Source organism: Polypterus senegalus, chromosome 4, assembly GCF_016835505.1.
Source record: "Polypterus senegalus isolate Bchr_013 chromosome 4, ASM1683550v1, whole genome shotgun sequence".
NCBI lineage: Eukaryota > Metazoa > Chordata > Cladistia > Polypteriformes > Polypteridae > Polypterus > Polypterus senegalus.
In genome coordinates this window covers 5,144,361-5,164,266 of record NC_053157.1, presented here as the reverse complement: position 1 = coordinate 5,164,266, position 19,906 = coordinate 5,144,361, and the positions used below count along the sequence as shown (strand labels likewise).

Here is a 19,906-nt window from a genome sequence, read left to right as displayed (position 1 = left end):
CAGTTACTGGGATTTTCACGCACAACCATTTCTAGGGTTTACAAAGAATGGTGTGAAAAGGGAAAAACATCCAGTATGCGGCAGTCCTGTGGGCGAAAATGCCTTGTTGATGCTAGAGGTCAGAGGAGAATGGGCCGACTGATTCAAGCTGATAGAAGAGCAACTTTGACTGAAATACCCACTCGTTACAACCGCGGTATGCAGCAAAGCATTTGTGAAGCCACAACACGCACAACCTTGAGGCGGAGGGGCTACAACAGCAGAAGACCCCACCGGGTACCACTCATCTCCACTACAAATAGGAAAAAGAGGCTACAATTTGCACAAGCTCACCAAAATTGGACAGTTGAAGACTGGAAAAATGTTGCCTGGTCTGATGAGTCTCGATTTCTGCTGAGACATTCAAATGGTAGAGTCAGAATTTGGCGTAAACAGAATGAGAACATGGATCCATCATGCCTTGTTACCACTGTGCAGGCTGGTGGTGGTGGTGTAATGGTGTGGGGGATGTTTTCTTGGCACACTTTAGGCCCCTTAGTGCCAATTGGGCATCATTTAAATGCCACGGGCTACCTTAGCATTGTTTCTGACCATGTCCATCCCTTCATGACGACCATGTACCCATCCTCTGATGGCTACTTCCAGCAGGATAATGCACCATGTCACAAAGCTCCAATCATTTCAAATTGGTTTCTTGAACATGACAATGAGTTCACTGTACTAAAATGGCCCCCACAGTCACCAGATCTCAACCCAATAGAGCATCTTTGGGATGTGGTGGAACAGGAGCTTCGTGCCCTGGATGTGCATCCCACAAATCTCCATCAACTGCAAGATGCTATCCTATCAATATGGGCCAACATTTCTAAAGAATGCTTTCAGCACCTTGTTGAATCAATGCCACGTAGAATTAAGGCAGTTCTGAAGGCGAAAGGGGGTCAAACACCGTATTAGTATGGTGGTCCTAATAATCCTTTAGGTGAGTGTATTTTGTCATGCTATAGTAACTCCTCAATATTCATGACTGGTGTGGAGCCTTCAACCAGAATACTCAATGTCAATGTAAAGCCAGTTGTAGAGCAAACTGAAACTGAACGATTCGTTGAATCAAACGACATTGATGACAATGTGGACACAGAAAGTGATACTGATGCATACGGCACTGTATGACTGAACTGCAGGGACTGGCCTGTAGAATCCAGTTGTGTGGCAAAAAGGTAAAACAATTATAAGCAATTAGCACGACAAGAAAGACGTCAGCACCTAAGCACCGTTCAAAATGTAGCACATGTCAGTGCTCAAGTCAGGGGAAGTGTGGGGGTCACTAAGCTTTTTGCTGTGGTCACCTACAATTAAACAAGGGGTGATTCTATTGTGTGGATCAGATGCTGACTTTCTACCCTCTTCATGCACAAACAACAGAAAAAAATAAGATTATAAAAGTATGCAAAAAAACATGGCGTCCTGATTGTGTCATCGGTGACTGTTTCAAAATATGTCAGCTGATGTTTGTGCTCTTCTATTTCTTTCTGCTATTGTGGTGGTCATTAGCTGGTTTCTTGGTCACTTTGCCGTAAACACATAACCAAAGGTCATGGTCACCAGGTGGCTGCCACTGTGATTTGTGTGGGCCATTCATACCCATTGTTTTCTTTACAATGGGAATCCAACTGATGGGGTGAATCTGATAGGGAGATGAGAGGAGTCAAGTGTTACATGGTTGCTAATCTGCAGATGTGCCACAATCAATAAATATGGACAGGGTGGATGTCAGCTATTTCAAGGTTTCCCAAGCAAGCAACCTCTGCATTAACTGTGTAATATTTCCTAATCATGCTTGTCAGCAAACAAATTGTACCCGTGTCTGGAGGTTGCATGTTCCGACTGAAGGGATAAAAATCGGACAACTGCATGGAACCCCAGAACACACCTACGGACTTGATGGAAGACATCACTCCTGTCCGTGCTGAGGACAAAATGCTTACCTGCACTCTCTCTTGAAGAAGTTGGACAAGCAGGGAACCCCAGCTTCATATGCTTTGGCCAAGTACTGCACTCCTTTCACTATTATTTTATTGTGAGTGTTAAGCCGATATTAAACACAATCAAAGTATATAATCTGTTAGTGTTAGAGATTCTTCCTTTTAGAATCATCACCGTACTACTAGGGAAAGTTATAATTATATATTGTGGCGAGTGGCCATGTCCTATGCCTGGACGGGATGCCCCTTCTGCATATGTTATGGGGGAGCAACCATGGGCACCTGCCCCGAGACGCTTGGTGACAGCCTCCCTGGCCGACGGTGAAGCTTCAACCTCCCGCAGGGGTCCATGGGAGATGGAGTCCTTCAAAGCCCGGTTGGGAGCTGGCGTGGCCGCCAGGGGGTGCTGCATGGATTCCACAGCCCAGCTGGACAAATCTTCAGCCCCACCCGGAGGTGCAATTGGAACCAGGTGGTCAAGCACCTGAAACACTTCCGGGTGGGCTGTAAAAGGGGCCAGCAACCACCACTCAGTGGCCAGAGTCGGGAGGACGAAGCTTCAAGGGAGGAGTGGTGGTGCCAGAAGGGCATGTTTGTGTTACTGGTGAATCACTTTTGTGCTTTATTTGGGAGTGTGTTGGGCCTGTGGGGTTCATGGGGAAGAAGTGCCCCACAGGTGAAGAAAAATAAACTTTTGTGTTGTTTTTACACATGCCTTTGTGCGAGTCTGTGCCGGGTCGGGCACTATATAGCGCTATTGTTACAATATACAGTATATTGGTTTAGTAAAGGCTGTAATCTCTTAACAAACCTCTACCTAGGGAGCATGCGCCCCCTTCTGGATATAGTCGCTACCTAAAATGTTTTACTTTTTTCACTTCATTGTCATTCTTGCATTCTGTACCTCGCACTTGACACTCAGCAGATGTCATTTTTCTTCTTCTTCTTCTTCCGATAATGGTGTTCTTCTTCCCATAATCCTCCTCTGCGATGTGCGTGATGGTCAGCAGATGTCTATGCTCTTTTTTTTTTCTTTCTGCCATTGTGGTGGTTACCAGTTGGCTTCTCGACCACTTTACCATAAACACATGACCATCGGTCATGGCCACCAGGATGCATCTATTTAAAATGTTTTACTTCTTTCACTTGTCATTCTTGAACTCAGTGTCCTACACTTGACACTCAGCAGATGTCACTGCTCTGCTTTTACTTTCTGTACTGGTTTCATAACCAGCAGATGACACTTCTCTTCTTCGTTCTTGCCTAGTGGTGGCCTCGTAGCCTCGGAACCCCTGCAAATTTTGTTTTTTCTGTCCTCCTTGGCCATTGGACCTTACTTTATTCTTTGTTAACTAGTATTGCCTAATTATTATATTTTTCTTTTTTTGTCTTCATCTTGTAAAGCACTTTGAGGTACATCATTTGTATGAAAACGTGCTATAGAAAGAAATGTTGTTATTCTTCTTATTATTAAGGTCACATACTCGTCTTTTGCAATTTGCTTGACATTCAGCATAATGAACGTTGCACAGGAGTGGCATACAAGGTTGTTGTCCACGAAGGAAGCTTGTTTAGCGTTTGCCAGGGCTCATGTTGACAAAGGTGACACCTATAGGGACTCTAACACTTTGAAGTGGTGAGACAGAGGTAAATCTTTTTGAAACTGATGGCTTCATAGGGGTGAGGAATACAATGAAAAATGCATGGTACCGACAGTAGAGCATGATGGTGGCTGTGTTCTTTTGTGGGATTTTAGGAGTGTCGTTGGTGTCCAGGACTTGAACTGCACTGATGGCATCATGAACTCACAGATGTACTGTGAAATACTTAAGGAGAAGACGATACCATCTCTCCATGCCCTGGGTCACCGGGCAACTCTTTCAATGTGACAATGACCCAAAACATACAGTTAAGGCCACTGCTGCATTCTGGAGGAATGAACAGGGTGAAAGTGACTCAGTGGCCAAGCATGTCACCTGACCTCAACCCAACAGAACACCTGTGGGAACTTCGGAAAAGACAGGCTCATGAAGGAGCATGGGAAAGGCGCTACATAAATAAAATGTATTATTTATTTAATTATTATTAAGAATGGAGAAAGATAGATGTGGCAGAGTGTTGTTCATTCCATGTCTTAGAAGAGTTAGCGCTATTGTTAAAAAAAAAAATCAAAGGCCATACAAAATATTAGGTTTGGTGGGATTGGCTGCAGACTGCATTCATTTTTGCAACACCTCATTTGAATACAATTGATTATTTTCTGATCTTAATGATGTTAGTTACCAACCTTTTATTTTTTTTATTATTTTTTTTTTTTGATTTGATATACTTTGTTAATCCCTGAGGGGTAAATTGCCTTTTCGCATGACCTTTGGAGGTCAGCCTTTGTTAAGCACTCCTGGATCAATTTTCAGGTTAAGGGCCTTCCTCACGGGCCCAACAGAGTAGGATCCCTCCTGGCAGTAACAGGAGTTTGACTGGATACCAGCACTGATCCTTAGCCTCAGAACCACCACTTAGTCTTTAATAATAAAACAAATGTTTAATAAAACTCTAAATTTTGTTGAAAATGCTGCTAAATGGTTCCGAATAAAAATCTTCATTTTTAAAGGGGGTGTACTCTTTAACGCTGAGAAAGCATTATGAGAAATCATTGTACCTCTTCAAGGCCACGGTGTAACATGCAGCAACACAAGACGCTATAAAGTGGAAAACATTTTACAATAAAGTGCAAAACAGGGTGCCATACAATAACACGCGTAAGAAATTATTATTTCCTTATATTAAACAAAGTTATTACACTAACCTAGTTCCAAAAATTAGAATATAAGCAGAGTTAAGGATTAAAAGGAAAAAAAAAAAAAAAGGATATCAAGTTAACAGTTCAGCTGGCAGTTAGTGGTGGCATTGACAGCCAGAGGGTAGAAGCGGTCTGGCTGAGTGGGCACGGATACTGCAGGTGAGTGGTATCGGTCACAATGCTGGGTGCTTTACAGAGGCAGCGTTTATCAAGGATGTCTTGGGAGGAAGTCAGAGACCCACCAATGCTGTCCTCACAATCCTCTGTAGCACCTTACGACCATTAATTAAGTCTCAAGGCAGATTAGTAGTGAGGTGTGAATGCTGTTATTGGTACTGAAGTCAAAATTTTAGTATTGGTCCAACTCTACTACACACACACAGCCACACTCGGACGGACGGACGGACACGCACACGCACACACACACGGCCAAACTGTAAATGCCAATTAACCAAACCTACTGATCCCTCTGCAGCTCCCTTAGACAAAGCACAGACAAACACAATAGGGACGTGTTATCAACAGAAGACCACATTCTCTGCATACTTCTTTTAGTTTGGATGAGCAACAAGAAGAACGATTATTTCCCTTTTATAATGCCTTTCACAGACAGCACTATTATTCTTATTATTATGTAGTCATCTTCTTCCTCTTTTCACAACTTCTACGTGGGTTTGATGTGCCTGATTAACCTTCTCCATACAGCACAGTCCTGTATCATCTTTTACTTTATCTATCCAACTCTGCTCTGGCCTCCCTTTTTTTCTCTTCCCCATTTCCATGATTTATTTGTCTATATATTCATGGTCTCCCCTCATCACATGTCCATACTACCATTTACTTTCCTGTACTTTCTTAGATTGCTCTCCCACTTTTGTTGTACCTCTGATTGACTCAATTCTTATTTTGTCGTTTTTTTTTTAGTAGTTTTGCAAATCCATCTCAACATCCTCATTTCTGCCACATCCAAATTCGTGTCCCCTTTATTGCCCTTGACTTGACTCCACACATCAATGCTGGTCTTAAAAACCAGACCTTTAACTCTGCCTTTAATAATAAAACAAATGTTTAATAAAACTCTCAATTTTGTCGAAAATCTTAATTTTTAAAGGGGGTGTACAATTTTACGCCGAGTACGCATGATGAGAAGTCATTGCACCTCTTCAGGGCCACGGTGTAACATGCAGCAACACAAGACGCTATAAAGTGGAGCACATTTTACAATAAAGTGCAAAACAGGGTGCCATACAATAACACGTGTAAGAAATTAAGTTATTTCCTTATATTAAACAAAGTTATTACACTAACCTAGTTCCAAAAATTAGAATATAAGCAGAGTTATGGATTAAAAGGAAAAAAAAAAAAGGATATCAAGTTAACAGTTCAGCTGGCAGTTAGTGGTGGCATTGAGAACCAGGGGGTAGAAGCAGTCTGGCTGAGTGGGCACGGATACTGCAGTACCTTTTATTGGATGGTAGAAAGACAAAAAAACAAAAAGTACACATCGAAATGTCCACACATCAATGTTGGTCTTAAAAACCAGACCTTTAACTTTCATCTTAATTCTTCAATCCAACAATATTCCTGACACCTTTTTCCAATTGTTCCATCCACATGGCACTCTATGGGTTATCTCCATATCTAATTTTCTTTTTTTTTTTTTTTTAATTTCATTAAAATCACACATCATTCCATACAAATAAATCCATTTTTAAAAACAGAAGATCGAAAACAAATGAACCCCGACCCCTGACAAAGAGAGCTAAGCCAGCAGAGTAAAACTTAAAACTAGTAAAAATAAGTAAGCAGATTCCCAGCAACACATTTCTTTCACTACTTTCAAATCAGAAACTTTGTTAAACAGAACCTGCCCAATTGTCCTCACCTCCCACCAAACTCTATGCCAGAAAAAATATTGCTCTGTCTGGAGGACTCAGACAGCATTTCTGCAATATATAAAAACATTTTACAGTCCCTCCCTTTCAAAGATCCAAGAGGACAGTGGGAAAAGGATCTCTCACTCAACATCTCAGAAAAGGAGTGGAAGGTAGCAATGCAGAGGAATCCACTCGAGCTCCATATGCGCAAAGCATACAATTATACAATTTAAAATGATATATCGAGCACATCTGTCTCGCTTAAAATTGTCCAAAATGTTTCCAGGGCGAGATCCAAGCTGCGAACGTTGCAATCGAGCTCCAGCCTCACTGGGCCACTTTTTCTGGGCATGCACCAAATTAAAATCATTCTGGACCAAAATCTACAAATGTCTATCAGACAGCCTTGGCGTCACAATCCCTCCTAATCCACTAACAACTTTGTTTGGTGCGCTCACAGAGGGGCTTAAAGTGGAGAAGGACAAACAAACTGTGATGGCCTTTACTACACTATTGACACGTAGACTTATTTAGCTCAACTGGAAGAATCCTAACTCTACATCTAATTTTCAGTCTTGGGCTACCTCTGATCCTCGATATTTAAACTTCTCCATGCCTTTCAACAGCCCCCCTGAATCCTGATCATTATTAAACCTCTTCCAATTGTTCCATCAACACTGCATTGTATGAGTTATCGCTGCATCTATTATTATTATTATTATTATTATTATTAAGTAAATGACTTTATCTAAGGTAACAGTTGTATTAACAAATCATTTAGCAATGGAACTAAAGTGTACTATTATGGGCTATTTCTCAACAAATATCAGGTTAAAGTGTAAAAAACATATTGTCACTGGAGGATTTTTTTTTTTAAACTAACTATATAATTCAAATAACTATCTGCTGTATATTTCTAAAATGCCCTGAAGGTGGCACATTTTGCCCACTTATTGAAAGCTCCTACAGTACCCTCACTGCCCTCGTTCTTCAGCTGCTGTACAAACCTGATTAAAGGTACGGCATGAAATTCATTCAACTGTCGTGCTTCTTTCATCTGTTTAGTGAATCTCACAATCACCTCCAATTTAAACTCTAGAATTTTTGTCTCCCCTCTTTAAATGCAGAGACCACCCTTCTGGTCCTTAATTCCCATACAACACCAAAAAAAGCATAAAAGTCAGAACCCCCCTGAAACCCCCTCCCCAATACCACCAGCACTTTCAGCATTTCAGGTCAGACTTCCAATCCCATTCACTATGGAGTTTTTGTCGTTACCACAGTGACCTCAGTCTTACAGATGGACATGGCCCCAACCAACGCTTTGGCCGCTGCTTCCTCTGAAGAGGTTGTACCCACAGATTTTACAAGTTTCTGAGTGCTCCTTCCGCTTCTTAACATTTTCCCATTCTTGCTGGGAAACGTTGAAGTAACATACCATTTAGTGTTCCTGACTCATTAAAAAGTTTACCAGAACCTATCTGAGGCCTCCTGGAAGCCATTCTCTATGTTAGCATCAAACCACACACTGGACTCTGCTTTGACTGTTGCTGTAGCTGCTGCCAAAATGCTCTGCCAGTCCTTCTCAGTCCAATGTGGGAGAACCTCCTGCTAACGTTACACCAATTTACTGTGTAACGGCCGACCCCTTTCCCAGCCGACAGCTACACCTCCAAGACCTGTGGCCTGGATAAATTACTGAGGTAAAATCGAAATATCAAGCCGTACCTCTAACAAATAAACTTTTTCCCCCACAATCGACGGTGCAAATACAAGCACAACAGAAAAGCAGATATGTAAAATTAAACTGATTAATTGTATTAAATGAAACAATAAATATGGAAAATAAATATATATATATATATATATATATATATTTTTTTATTTATTTATTTATTTTCCATATTATATATATACCATAGCAACAATGTGACACCACCATATATAAATACAACAAAACCTCCCTTGCCCCTGTAACATACAGTGTATCCGAAAAGTATTCACAGCGCATCACTTTGTCCACATTTTGTTCTGTTACAGCCTTATTCCAAAATGGATTAAATTCATTTTTATTCTCAGAATTCAACACCCCATAATGACAATATGAAAAAAGTTTACTTGAGATTTTTGCAAATTTATTAAAAATAAAAAAACTGAGAAATCACATGTACATAAGTATTCACAGTCTTTGCCATGAAACTCCAAATTGAGCTCAGGTCCATCCTGTTTCCCCTGATCATCCTTGAGATGTTTAATTGGAGTCCACCTGTGCTCAATTCAGTTGATGTGACATGATTTAGAAAGGCACACACCTGTCTATAGAAGGTCCCACAGTTGACAGTTCATGTCAGAGCACAAACCAAGCATGAAGTCAAAGGAATTGTCTGTAGACCTCCGAGACAGGATTGTCTCCAGGCACAAATCTGGGGAAGGTTACAGAAAAATTTCTGCTGCTTTGAAGGTCCCACTGAGCACAGTGGCCTCCATCATCCATAAGTGGAAGAAGTTCAAAACCACCAGGACTCTTCCTAGAGCTGGCCGGCCATCTAAACTGAGCGATCGGGGGAGAAAGGCCTTAGTCAGGGAGGTGACCAAGAACCCGATGGTCACTCTGTCAGAGCTCCAGAGGTCCTCTGTGGAGAGAGGAGAACCTTCCAAAAGGACAACCATCTCTGCAGAAATCCACCAATCAGGCCTGTATGGTAGAGTGGCCAGACGGAAGCCACTCCTTAGTAAAAGGCACATGGCAGCCCGCCTGGAGTTTGACAAAAGGCACCTGAAGGACTCTCAGAACATGAGAAACAAAATTCTCTGGTCTGATTAGACAAAGATTGAACTCTTTGGTATGAATGCCAGGCGTCACATTTGGAGGGAACCAGGCACCGGTTATCACCAGGCCAATACCATCCCTACAGTGAAGCATGGTGGTGGCAGCATCATGCTGTGGGGATGTTTTTCAGTGGCAGGAACTGGGAGACTAGTCAGGATAAAGGGAAAGATGACTGCAGCAATGTACAGAGACATCCTGGATGAAAACCTGCTCCAGAGCACTCTTGACCTCAGACTGGGGCGACGGTTCATCTTTCAGCAGGACAACGACCCTAAGCACACAGCCAAGATATCAAAGGAGTGGCTTCAGGACAACTCTGTGAATGTCCCTGAGTGGCCCAGCCAGAGCCCAGACTTGAATCTGATTGAACATCTCTGGAGAGATCTTAAAATGGCTGTGCACCGATGCTTCCCATCCAACCTGATGGAGCTTGAGAGGTGCTGCAAAGAGGAATGGGCGAAACTGGCTTAGGATAGGTGTGCCAAGCTTGTGGCATCATATTCAAAAAGACTTGAGGCTGGAATTGTTGCCAAAGGTGCATCGACAAAGTATTAGCAAAGGCTGTGAATACTTATGTACATGGGATTTCTCAGTTTTTTTATTTTTAATAAATTTGCAAAAACCTCAAGTAAACATTTTTCACGTTGTCATTATGGGGTGTTGTGTGTAGAATTCTGAGGAAAAAAATTAATTGAATCCATTTTGGAATAAGGCTGTAACATAACAAAATGTGGAAAAAGTGATGAGCTGTGAATACTTTCTGGATGCACTGTATAACAAACAAAGCATAACAACAATGAATGATAAATGGAATGAATGATCGTGAATTATAATCCGGTTATAAACATTAATTTTATTTTAATTTTTTTCATTTTTATTACTATTTAATTTAATATTGTTTCTTTGTATTAGTATACTGCTGCTGGATTATGTGAATTTCCCCTTGGGATTAATAAAGTATCTATCTATCTATGTATAAAAACTGTCCTGCAGACAGATGACTGTACGAGAGATAAGTGAGTTGTTTGAATTTCCCGGCAAATGGAGCAACCTCACAGTGATTCCTCGGCACGTGGTGGATGATGATCCGACCCCGGGGTCTCTGCAGATGAGGGATGGAAGACAGTCCAGCGGAATGAAAAACAAACTAGGGTAAAAGCCTGTGGTGGGTTGGCACCCTGCCCGGGATTGGTTCCTGCCTTGTGCCCTGTGTTGGCTGGGATTGGCTCCAGCAGACCCCCGTGACCCTGTATTCGGATTCAGCGGGTTAGACAATGGATGGATGGATGGGTGGGTAAAAGCACTATGTGAAAAAACAGCAGGTAAGTTACTTTGTGGTTCTGAAAAAATGGTCTCCTTCTTTCTCCTCTCCTCTCTCCTCCTTGTTTCCTCCTGATTGCTTAAATATTCCTGTGTTGGATGTAACTGAATGATAGTTAGCAGGTGTTTTCCAGGCTTGGGGTTGCGGTTTCCTTCCATCATCCATCCCCCTTTGTATTTATGGGGACGACATTTACTGGCGCACACAAACAGCAAACGGGACGATGGAAACAAGACGCACTCAGTACTAACATTTGACACTATTACTATGTAGCCCCGCTACAACTGCTGGTGTCTGCCATTGGATCCTAGGACTCTCACCACGTCAAGCACCAGTGACCATTTCGCCAAAGCTCATTGCTGCTGCCTCTATTACTGAGGTCTTAAGCATGATCCATGTGGACTCAAAAGTACATTCATGACATCACTTGAGATGCAGTAGAAACTTCTCCAGAAATAGGAGGCAAATGAGTTCCTCAGGGCTCTGTCCTCGGTCCTCTGCTTTTCTGTATTCATATGCTTCCCCTTGGCCATATAGCTATGGACTGGGTTATCATTTTTATGCAGACGATACTCAACTGTTCTTCAATGTTAAAAGTGGAACTTCATCAGAGCTTTCTCAGCTCACAACCTGCCTCAGTGAAATTAAAACCTGGATGGAGCAGAACTCTTTAAAATTAAATTGCAACAAAACTAAACTCCGGCAAATTGGGACTAAAATGCAACTTAATAAAATGAGCTCCTTTTCCCAGTCCATCTTGGCGGTGATCTCATCAGACCTGCCTCTACTGCAAAGAATCTCTGTGTCATTTTTGATTCCTCCCTTTCTTATTCCGCCCACATAAATCACATTAAGAAACTTTCTTACTTTCACTTCCGTAACATATCCCGTGTTCTCTCCTTCCTCTCCTTTTTTAATGCTGAGAAACTTGTCCCTGCTTTTATCACATCCCGCATCGATTATTGTAACTCGCTGCTGGCAGGCCTTCTAATCTTATATCACAGCTCCAGCTTATTCAAAACTCGGCTGCAACAGTCGTTACTCGAACCAGCAGCAACGAGCACATCACAGCCATCCTGCTCCGTCTTCACTGGCTCCCTGTGTCTTACAGAATCGAATGTAAAATCCTACTAATAACCTACAAAGCCTTAAAATAACCTCGCGCCAAACTACATCAGTGACCTTTTCCATCACTATGTGCCTGCCCGCCCGCCCACTAAGGTCCTCCGATTCTGGCAACCTTGTTGTGCCCCACACTTATCTACACTCCATGGGTGACAGCAGGGCCTTCAGCTGTATAGCGAGTGCCCAGACTCTGGAATGACCTACCGAAATTAATCAGGTCAGCTGACTCTCCATGAATTCTTTTAAAAAACAACTCAAAACTCATCTGTTCAGGACGGCTTTTAGCTCTACTTGACTTTATTACCCTTCTCTCAGTTTACCTCCATGTCAAGATGCTCATGTAACCTGTGTGTATGTGTGTGCTGGGCCATCAATTATGTTGTCTTTTAGGCTTTTTCTCTGAATTTACTGTCTTAATCTTCTTTATTTATTTATTTATTTGGTTTGTACAATGCTATATACTGTATACCCTGCCATTCTTTCTTTAAAGCTGTAAGTGCCTTGAGCATGGAAAAGGCGCTATATAAATAAAATGTATTATTATTATTATTATTATTATTATTATTATTATTGAATGGATGCACCTAATAGTTGTTCTCATCACACACCCTCTCTACTTGTTTGGTTCTTCTAGATCAGGGATGGGCAATGTCGGTCCTGGAGAGTCGCAGTGGCTACAGGGTTTCATTCCAACCCAATTGCTTAATTAGAAACCAATCCTTCTCAGTCTCAGACCTTATATATTTTTATTGGTTTTTAGTCTGTGCAATGTAAAGTTCTAATATCATAGATTTTTTCCTTTCCAAGGTTACCATTAAAATTATTTGAAGCCTAAAACAGAGTCGGTCACATTTTTCTAGTAAGTGTTTTAATAAATCAAACAGTGCATGATGAACACACACAGATGTAAATGAAAACAAAGTGGATGGAGAACGGCTGGCTGCTTTGTCTTTTACATCTTATTGCTAATAAGGAGCCATTAAACACTGAATGCAGCAGTTTAAGATTGAAATAAGCAATTAAGGGTGGAGATCCTTAATAAGCGAGACCACTAAAATGAAGCATCAAAATGTCACTTAAGCAATAAGTGCTTCATCAGCAATAACTGACTTCTCATTAAGAAACTGGACTGGAACAAAAACACTGCGACTCCAGAGGACTGACATTACCCATCCCTGTTATGTACTGGAAAAAATCAAATTCTCACTTAGAGGATCTGTGCAAAACATTTTCAAAACCTGGCATTATCTGATCAATAACATTTTAGAATAAGCATTTAAACTGAGCAAGTGGATTCTCTCCCCTCTTTTTTAACTATATTTATTTTTACTCATTTATTACTTTATCTATTTACTTATTTATACTAGCTTAAAGTTTTTCTCTCCTGGCCCAGCTCTCTTTCTCATAGGCGGGGTTCGACTTATTTGTATGGAATGTTATGTTGATTTTAATAAAAATCAATACATTCCAAAAAAAATAGAAAGGCAGTGGCCTTCAGCTTCTGTGCTGACCAAGAAAGGAGCTGAAAATGGCAAAGCAAATATGCGATGCTGGACATTAAATGATCGATGTGTTTTGGCTGACCGTGTTAAGCCTGTGAACGGTCCTTTTTAATGCTAAAAACAAGAAATCAACAGCAGAAACACGAAACGCAGAGTAAAGTATTCCATGCAGTTCTTGCCCAGCGGCATACATAGGAAAAACATCAAAAAGAATCGCAACACGTATACAGGAACATCGCAACGCCGTCAGAAGGAAGAACTCACGATCACTGATCTATACGCATACAAAATCAATAGGACATATATTTAACTGAGATAATGTACAAGTCAATCAATCAATCAACATTTATTTATATAGCACATATTCATACAAAAAAATGTAGCTCAAAGTGCTTTACAAAATGAAGAATAGAAAAATAGAAGACACAATAAAAAATAAACATAAGTCAACATTAATTAACATAGAATAAGTAAGGTCCGATAGCCAGGGTGGACAGAAAAAAAAAAAAAACTCCAAAGGCTGGAGAAAAAAAAAAAAAATCTGTAGGGGTTCCAGACCACGAGACCGTCCAGTCCCCTCTGGGCAATCTACCTAACATAAATCAAACAGTCCTCTTTGTATTTAGGGTATTTTAGATTTAAGGCCAGTACTAAAAGTGACAGAGAGCTGGCTGAATCTTGGCTATCAGACATAAACACCATTAACAGACACCCTTATATATAATTTGATACTATCCGTATGTATGGTGTTCGCGTCAATACCCCGTTTGTATGGTGTTTGCGTCAATACCCTGTTTGTATGGTGTTTGCGTCAATACCCCGTTTGTATCGTGTTCGCGTCAATACCTCGACTCAATATAAGTTAGAACCATACAATGGGACTCTGCCTCTGTAGTTAGAACATCACGTGGTAAACGCGGATGCAGCATTGCTTGATTGGCTAAGAATGTTCGAACGCTTCAGTGATGCCGCTGGACGGCCGAGTATAGTAAGTCGGTGCTGGTTTGAGCAGATAACAGTAAGTTAAGGTTGGTTTTTGGAACGTTGGTTTGGAGGGGCGTACTTTCCAGGACTAACATCGTCGACTGACTTAAACCCTTCGACAGCTCTGGAACCATAAGTAATTTAGAACGTATCGCCATTTACTTGGTATGTCGAAATCTATCTTTGGGCAGTTCGGTTTTGGCAACCGTCCTTCTGACATCTATTGGCAAACTGAGTAATGACGGCTGGGTATTAACAATGGTAATTTTTAAAATTTTAGCTGATCTCAGATCTAAAATGATCACGGCAACATAATTATTACTCCGACTCTGATTAGAGTCGTAAAATACAGTTTGTCTAGAGCTGAGTTCACGTCTCGCAACCCCATTTAAACAGGAAGTTCTTCATTACATTGGCCGAAAAGGTCTATTTTAAGCACAAATCAGTGCCATGATTAACAAAATCATTTCAAGGACTTAAAAAAACAAATAATTCTTTGCAGAGAAAATATGGATTTCACAAACGTTGAATTTGTAGCCCAATTCGATCAGGCTCCCAGCCGCTAGTTTGGACATAAACCCAGCATATGCAAACTTAAGAAGAACACATTCATAATAAACAAAAACTTTATGACCAATAACCCCCTCCATCCCGAACACACTGACCTAGCTCCCCCCACCTAATTTTGCTATATTTTGCCTTTGATTCTTGTAAGTCTAAGCATTATCCTCTGATGAAGGCTCCTGGCAGGGGCTAAAATCTCAGGAATAAAAAGTACTTTATGATACCTGATTCATTTTCTCCCTTTGTGGATCTCCAGCTGCAAATATGCAAACCGTATCACAAACCTTCGCTTCCACTTATAATTTAGTCCGGTTCATTTTGCTCCGTGTCTGGCTAGCAACTGGAAGCAGCCAATGATGATGATGATGATAAACTTTGTGTGATGCAAGTAATCTAATTCTGTACCTTTCACATGTGTATTAAAAAGCAGAGAAGGGTGTGCGTCTCATTACAACGTCCTGTAATAGGAATGCTTCCTCTTCGAAGAGAATAAAATGGTTGTTTATGATTTAAACTTCTTCCTGCCTTCTTTCTCTTAGAGGTTTTAGGTCACCCAGGGGGTGATGGTCATTACTATCACAGTGAGGCCCAGCAGTAGGTGCTTACTCTGTGGTCTGTGTGTGGATCCCAATGCCCCAGTGCAGTGTGGGGTCACATAAGTCACTTTGAGGGCTAATATAGTTATTGCTCACAAAGTGTTTTGGTGTGCTTTCCACATTAAAAATATACCATCCACCTTAGAAGTGGTATATAGGGGGAATAAGGACGGTAGTGAGACCAGCTATGTTATATGGGTTGGAGACGGTGGCACAGGAGACAGAAATGGAGGTGACAGAGTTAAAGATGTTAAGATTTGCATTGGGTGTGATGAGGATGGACAGAATTAGAAATGAGGACATTAGAGGGTCAACTCAAGTGGGACAGTTGGGAGACAAAGTCAGGGAGGTGAGATTGCATTGGTTTGGACATGTGCAGAGGAGAGATGCTGGGTATATTGGGAGAAGGATGCGAAGGATAGAGCTGCCAGGAAAGAGGACGGTCTAAGAGGAGGTTAATGGCTGTGGTGAGAGGGGACATGAAGGTGATGGGTGTGACAGAGCAAGATGACGAGGACAGGAAGATATGGAAAAAAAATGATCCGCTAAGGAAAACCCTAACGGGAGCAGCCAAAAGAAAAAGAAGACGTATCGTTTAAGCATATCAGGAAAGCAGATAAAGTTCAAGTGAACAACAAAGAACAAGAAGGCTGTGGGTGATGGTTCAAGAAGTTATCCGACTATCATGTACCCTGATGTCACATACACAGCAACTCAAGAAGTAGTGGAAAGCATTGTAGGGACCAAGAATTCAGTAAAATGAGCCTTTTATTTTGGAAAATGTGAGCTGGTTATGCTCTCATGTGTTCTGAGCCAATCAAAGTAAATGTCAGGTGAATATGTAAGAATTAATTCAGCAATCTAGAAGTATGACACTCTCTCTCTCTCTCTGTTCTGCCACCATTTGCTGAGCACTTCTGTCCCTTGGTAGACCGTTATAACAGGACTGCTGCCTCTTTAAACATTTGATGAGTAGATAATTAAAGACGCATTGAGCAAGCTTCCTCCTGCCCGATTACTGACTCAAATATTTAACACATTTCTTAAATAGTTTATTTACAATTTTATTTCTTCCACAAGTGATGGGGGCGCTGTGCTGTAAATATGACAACATTCCTCAGACGAGATGTTAAACTGAGTGATTGACTCTCTGTGGTCATTAAAGACCATCAGGGTTCTTCCTTCTGTCCTGGCTAAATTGTCCATCATGGTCTCAACCATTTTGGCGCCCTAATGATCCCATCTTTTATTGACCAAGTGTCTCCGTCATCTTTTCACCACCTAACAGCTCATGTGCGGTGAGCATACCAGTGCACTAATGGCTACCTATGGTTGCTACACATTGGGGGGTGGTTGAAGTGGGCACCCTCTGTCAGCGTAAAGCTCTTTTGAGTAGCGAGAAAAGTGCTTTATAAATGTAATTAATTCATGAGGTTTAAAAAAAAACAAAAAAAAAACAAAAGACCATTCAAATCACGTTACTCAGCATGTTGCCTGATAAAGTACCTGTCTAGCAGAAATCGGAGGTACTCTGAGCAGTCCTGTTGCGAGCCAGTGGTAAACCATGGTGGTCTTGAAGCTTCAAAAAAACTGTGGGGTGCATAGGCCGCTCTCTGAAAAAAAGAAAGAAAAAAAAAAAAATCAGGAAAGAATGAAGAGAGCATGAAGTTATATATAATTCAGCACTGTTTCAACCTGGCCGCAAAATCCTAACCCTCATCTACCAATCCCAAGGAGTCTGTCCATGCGGTTTATTCACTCGGCTTTTCAGTGGAGTGAATGGATCATTTTGGTGAGCCCTCATGGAGCCTCTTCAGTCCCCCCCCCCCAAGTCTAAGGCTAGCATTTATTTTAAAACTACTGCATGAAGATCTCTGCCTTTGCTGTACTCGACTTGCATTTTAAGACTCTGAGCCATCGATTTTCAAGTCAAGAATGTTCTTGATTAGCGATTCCTTGCGTTGAGACTGAAAACATGTTGTAAAATGGTGTTTAGGGAAGGGCCGCAGTGGCTGCAGGTTTTCATTCTAACCATCTTCTTAATTAGTGACCAGTTTTTGATGCTAATTAACTTCTTTAGCCTTAGCTTTAATTAGCTTGACTCAGGCTCCTTAGTTGTTTTTTCCTTAATTAGCAGCCGGACAGTAATGAGACATAAAACAAGCAGGACATGACCAGCTAACCTGCAGCCATCAAACAAAATCTGAAAATAAAGATGAAGGTCTCAGTAAGGTTGATCCCTCAGGTTACCAAAACATTTTAGGAGTTCTAAGAAAAAAACAGAATATCAACAGTTTTGGAAATATCTGCTGTGGCAAAAAGAGAGCAGCGACAATTCATGGAATTGAATAACGGGTTTAATTAAAAGCAAGAATCAGCTTCTCATTAAGGAACTGGTTGGAGTATGAAGCCCAAATTTAGCTGGTCATCTGTTGGCTTGTTTCACGTCTCATTTCTGTTTGGCTGTCATTTAATGAAGAAAGGAATCAATTCAGAAGACTTAATCCTTAAAAACAGGGCTATTAAAATAGAGGGAAAGGAAGTGAATTAGCAGTGAAAACTGGCCACTGATTAGGAAAAGGGTTAGAAAGAAAACCTGCAGCCACATGCGGCTCTCCAGTAGTGATGGGTCGTTCTTGAACGATTCGTTCATTTTGAACGAATCTTTAATGTGACTCGGGAAGAACGAGTCGTCTCGTGGGAGTGATTCGTTCAGTTGCGCATGCGCATTTGCGCAACTTCCTATAGTTTCTGTATTGGAATTGATTCACCTGTTTCGAGTCGTTCGTTCATCACGTGACAGCCCCATAAGCTTAACCAACTGAGTCTAGCCGGAAACAGAATTGATTAGTTCATCTCTCGAGTCTTCGGGTTTGAGTCGTTCGTTCATCACGTGACAGCCCCATAAGCTTAACCTAGTATGCAGTCTGAGCCGGAAACAGAATTAAACGAAATGACTCGAAAAATGATTCGTTCATTTTGCTGAACGAGACTCAAAGATCCGAGTCAGTAAAATGATCCGAACTTCCCATCACTACTCTCCAGGCCTGGAGTTTGACACCCGTGCTTTAGGACCACTGTGGATGCATGGGTTCCTGCAGCTCGTTTCGTGTATGCTGCAGTTACTGTTGATCTTTACAGGGGATTAAAGCACTTGTACTTTGAATTTTCAGAAAGAAAGAACGAACTTTTGGCCACGGCTGTACTTATTTTTTCCCCACATGTGGCTTCTCCAGTTTGGCTTTATTTTTGTTAAATAAATAATGACATGGTGGAATGTGTTGTGTGTTGTTTAACACCTGAAGTTAGATTTAAATAATTTTAGAAGCTGATAAGGACAAGATGTTTCTTAATTATACCCTGATACGTAAAACCATAGAATGATAAGAGGGTTCACTTTTTTTTTTCACAAGATTGTATGTGGTTTTGTGCAAATTTACTTATTTACACAAAAACGTCACTGTGAACAGATTAGTTAACAGAAAAGCAGTGCCGAGAATGTCTGATCAGATTTACCATCTGCCCCATAAATTGGGAGATGGGTGCCAGGGATAGTGCTGCCAGGTAAGAGGAAGGCCCAAGAGGAGATTTATGGATGTAGTGACGGGTATGACAAGAGCAAGATGACAAGGATAGGAAGACATGGAAAAAGATGATCCTCTGTGGCACTCCTAATGGGAGCAGCCAAAAGAAGAAGACGACAAAACAGAAGACAAACAAGATGAAGAAGATGAAAAACAGCACCTTTCCTGAAATTAAACACTTTTACCACATCAAAGGGGGCACACTAGGTAAGTTAAAAGTTTGTTTTCACATTCGGACTAGCGCTCCACAGACCTCATTTTACTGAAGCCCAAGATGTGAATCGATACTCAAGAAAATTCTTGGCTGAAACTACATGTACTCTGTGAGTTTTAACTCTTTTGTTGTCACATTTGGATCAACATCCCATAGACGCCATAGTAAACTGCAAAAACAGTTGCGGAATTGTTAAAAATAAATAAAAAATCCTTCACGTAAGAAGAGTTTCCCCACGACAAATGAATGCAATACCACATTTGTGAAAAAAATAACTTGGACTTGAAAAATATCAAACTTTTCCTTTGATAAAGTCAAATCTAATACAAGGCGGGTCTCTAAAGTCAAACTAGCAAGACTACGCGTGAAAGGCACGACAAACCGAACTCCACAATAAAAACTGAGAACTGTAAGGAAAAAACAAACCTGAGTGTGTGCCAAAAAAGCAAACAGCAGCTGAAGTTTCTTCATTAACGTGTTAGATCCATTGAGGTTCAGGGAAAGAACTGATCGCCTGAAACTAGAAG

The 19,906-nt window shown here is 41.1% G+C and overlaps 1 protein-coding gene across 2 annotated transcripts in view; it reads right to left on the bottom strand.

Moving 5' to 3' along the window:
- The window catches only part of usp38 (ubiquitin specific peptidase 38), an 83,600-nt gene that overhangs the window by 11,933 nt on the left and 51,761 nt on the right, over positions 1–19,906 (bottom strand). For both annotated transcript variants that reach the window (XM_039750190.1, XM_039750191.1), the window contains exons 8-9: positions 19,806–19,899; positions 17,088–17,194 (exon numbers count right to left, since the gene is read on the bottom strand). In XM_039750190.1, coding sequence (XP_039606124.1) covers positions 17,088–17,194; positions 19,806–19,899 — 201 coding nt within the window. The remainder of the gene's footprint in view (positions 1–17,087; positions 17,195–19,805; positions 19,900–19,906) is intronic.